The 3,640-nt window shown below is 33.5% G+C and overlaps 1 protein-coding gene across 1 annotated transcript; it reads left to right on the plus strand.

Moving 5' to 3' along the window:
• Window positions 1-357: 357 nt before the first annotated feature.
• On the plus strand, window positions 358-1,663 carry LOC136220576 (CASP-like protein 1B1). Its single transcript, XM_066008391.1, has 3 exons — window positions 358-613; window positions 876-999; window positions 1,359-1,663. Exons 1-3 carry the CDS (start codon window positions 363-365, stop codon window positions 1,563-1,565), a joined length of 582 nt encoding a protein of 193 aa, XP_065864463.1. The 5' UTR covers window positions 358-362; the 3' UTR covers window positions 1,566-1,663.
• The last annotated feature ends 1,977 nt before the right edge of the window (window positions 1,664-3,640 follow it).

Raw genomic sequence — 3,640 nt, forward strand, 5'->3', positions numbered from 1 at the left:
TCCGATGAGAGGAGACAGATGCACAACTGCAACAAAAACGTGACGCAAAAGTAATTTAATGATAATAATAATAATGCTAGAATATTAGGACCAGTAATGCATAAAAGTTATGTATTAAAATTATAAAATATGATTTAACATGAAAATTGAGTTGTAGTAAGTTAATAAAATGATTAAAGTGTGTGAATTATTTCAGACCAAACATAGCTAAAAAAAAGGAAGATGAGTTTGGTCTCAACAACTTAAACCAATAATAATTAAAGTAAAGATGGTTAGAGCAGCCAAAGAAAGATGAGATTAGGCAACTAATATAAATACTTAAAAAAGGTGCAATTATCCATAATAAGTGTGTGTTAGTGAAAATGGCTATAGAAAATGTTTCAAAAAATACAGAGTACAATGTTTGTGTTCCAGCAGTGAGATCAAAATCAAAGGGAAGAAGAATTTTCTGGGTAGTAATTGTGTTACGAATTGTAGCGTTAACAGCAACAGCAACGGCTACTTTTGTAATGGCACTTAACAAACAAACCAAATCTTTTGTTGTTGCTACCGTTGCTACTACCCCTATTACTGCCACTCTCACCGCCAAGTTTCAAGATACCCCTGCTTTTGTGTAAGCATTCTTTCTTTCGTTTTCTCTATACATACTATTGTTGTTGACTTTCGATTCATTTTAACAGTACCGGAACATAGGATTTTATATTGTATTTTGGAAAAGATAGGAATCTAATCGTGTAATATGACAAAACCTGAGAACTATTAAATTATTTATCCTATGGAAAACTTATTCGAAATGGTAATTTATATTCGTTGGAGACGTGTAAATAATAGAATTTGAATGAGATATATAACGAGAAACATTAAAAAATGTGCAGGTTGTTTGTGATAGCAAATGCAATGGGTAGTTTCCATAACTTGTTGATGATTGGAGTTGAAGTATTTGGATCAAAGTTAGATTATAAGGGACTTCGTGCTGTCACAATTTCCATTTTCGATATGGTAATCAAACTTTAATTTGTTTTGATAGGTTTCAAGAGTAAAAAGACCGAAAATATGATGTAGTTAACTTTCACCGCCGATCGAAACGATACATAGCTGCCACCTAGCTGGTTATGTACATGTCGTTTCGGTCAGCTAGGTGGCAGTCATATATCGGTTAGCGGTGAAAGTTGACTAATGATATTCAGGTTACTCTTCTTGTATCTTTTTGCTTTGAAGTTGCTAATGTGATTTTATTAACATAAAATTCAAAGTTGAATGATTTTATTAAGACAAACTGAAGTGGAATAGCTATTTTAAGATGATATTTGACAATGCTAATTGATTAATTGTAAGTGTGATGTATAATTGATGGGCAGTTGACAGTGGCAACGATATCAGGAGGGGTAAATGCAGCAGTATTCATGGCAGAATTGGGTAAAAATGGAAATTCACATGCTAATTGGAATCAAATTTGTGATAAATTTGGGACTTACTGCGACCATGGTGCAGCTGCCATCGCGGCATCCTTTGTCGCCCTTCTTCTAATGTTGATCATTACCATCATCTCTATTATTCATCGTTAATTCTTTCTATTTCCTTCCCACTTTATTTACTTCTTTTCCCATCTCAAGTACTAAATAACATTAATATAAATTAAGGAATTTGTGTGTTACCTACTTGCCTTTAGTTACTGTTGGGGTTATTTTATTTTGTAAAATTTATAAAATTAAATAGCCTAAGTTATATTTATATTATATAGTTGATGAAATAAAATAAAAGAAAAATGACAAAACGGAAAAAAGTGTTATTTTAAAGACCAACTCAAACTGCAACTTTGATGCATTTTCTGAGGTATTAGATAATAAAACTAGAGATAAATGAGCTATTTCATAATTTAATTACTTTTCATTTAACCTTATTGCAAAGTATCTATTGATATGTACTTTCTACTTGATAAAGAATTCAAATAATTTAGTAGATGTAGCATGATTTTTGAACAAATGATGTGCCTAGGAAAAAAGTATAGACTCTTATGACCATCTTAACATTGCAGCGAATAAAGTTATAAATTGGTGAATAAAAGATAGTTAAACTAACTTAGTAGGACTGTCCTCTAGCTCTGCCTATGTTTCATCCCTCATAATTTTACTTGTATTATTGAACACAATTCAGTTGGAATTTCTATTACCGAATAAAAGGGCGAAAAGTAAAATTTAATCTAGAAATAGTTTTCCACGGATCAAACATATAAATATAAAGTAGAGGAATTTAATTATCTTACACCAATGTAGAGAGTCGTTTAACAGAGATGGAGAGCTAAAAGGGTAGCTCTTCCAAACCACACACATAAAGACATGATCTAGAACACTCCGTGTGCTAGCATCTCGGTTCAATTCTGAACCGAAACGAATTCTCAAATTCGGAGAGAGAGGAAACAACGACTCCAAAGGGGGAGAGAGGGAGAGAGTGTATTTTTGTGTGTTATGAAAATATGCACTAATGAATTCTTAGGGTTAAAAGGTTCCATCATTTTCTATTTATATTTTCATAACTAATTAGAATTAATAATAATCCTCTCTCGCAAAAAAAACTTAATAATAATCCTATTGTCATTTAAATTCTAATTATTAGTTTTAATTAAATAAGATAATACCTAACATTTCTTCCCAAGAACTAAAAACCGACTTTTAAATAATTAATGTCGTGGGTCATGCTCCTCTCCACTAGACATTAGCATCCTCGTCACTAAATACACAACTCGCTTTTCGCCATCATCATCACCTTCATAGGTATTTTCGTTTCGGCTCCACTCAACGTCCTCCAACTCATCATCATAATGGAATCTATCTTCATCATCTTCATAAGTAGCCCACAGTTGATTCCACTCAATGTGCCGAAGCTCACTCTCATCATGATATACCCCATATTCGTCATCTTCATAAGCAGCCCCGAGTTGATTCCACTCAATGTTCTGAAACTCATCCCCATCATAGTAAACTCCATCATTTTCATCATAATCAAATTCATTTGCATTATGATAGAATTCAACATCTTCACATACCATCCTCACATAGCTCATCCTTAGAATTGTAGTCTCTCTTCAACCTCATCCCCGAACTCCCTCTCATAATAGTCAAGTTCATCATTTCTTTCTAGCTCATTCTCGAGTTGGTTCTCCTCTTCGAGTTCATCTTCTTCATGATAATATTCGAATTCGTTACCCTCTTCATCAACAACCCATTCTTTCACATGACCTCTCGTTTCCTTCCACTCCTTCCCATAGTTCAAGCTGATTACTCCATTTACCAAGTTATCCGACTCGAATGACATGCTACATAAGGTGATTTCATCATCTCCCCAAAGAGATTATCAAGTCCAAAATCACTCTCCACTTTTTCAAGATTAAGGCTCTCACATTCCTTAAGTATACAAGTGAGCATTTCATCAAACACAAAGTGTGCACCCCTTGCCACTTAAGCTTCCTCAAATTACCCACATACTAACACTCATTCCTCCTCATTTGTACATGGATTTAATCCTCATTCACAATTTCATCAACAAGCTCACTATGAGAATCTAAATCACCATCCACATCACAAACACCTAACTTCTCACTAGTAATTTGATTATCCATAACTCCAACATGAGAAATTGAAAG

The sequence above is a fragment of the Euphorbia lathyris genome, chromosome 2 (assembly GCF_963576675.1).
Source record: "Euphorbia lathyris chromosome 2, ddEupLath1.1, whole genome shotgun sequence".
Lineage (NCBI taxonomy): Eukaryota > Viridiplantae > Streptophyta > Magnoliopsida > Malpighiales > Euphorbiaceae > Euphorbia > Euphorbia lathyris.

What these genes read in the sequence shown, in the direction of transcription:
- LOC136220576 (XM_066008391.1), top strand. Translation starts at nt 363, where the DNA reads ATGGCTATAGAAAATGTTTCAAAAAATACAGAGTACAATGTTTGTGTT. An exon ending in CAAGATACCCCTGCTTTTGT is followed by an intron (nt 614 to 875) that starts GTAAGCATTCTT and finishes AAAAATGTGCAG; the next exon opens with GTTGTTTGTGATAGCAAATG. An exon ending in CAATTTCCATTTTCGATATG is followed by an intron (nt 1,000 to 1,358) that starts GTAATCAAACTT and finishes ATTGATGGGCAG; the next exon opens with TTGACAGTGGCAACGATATC.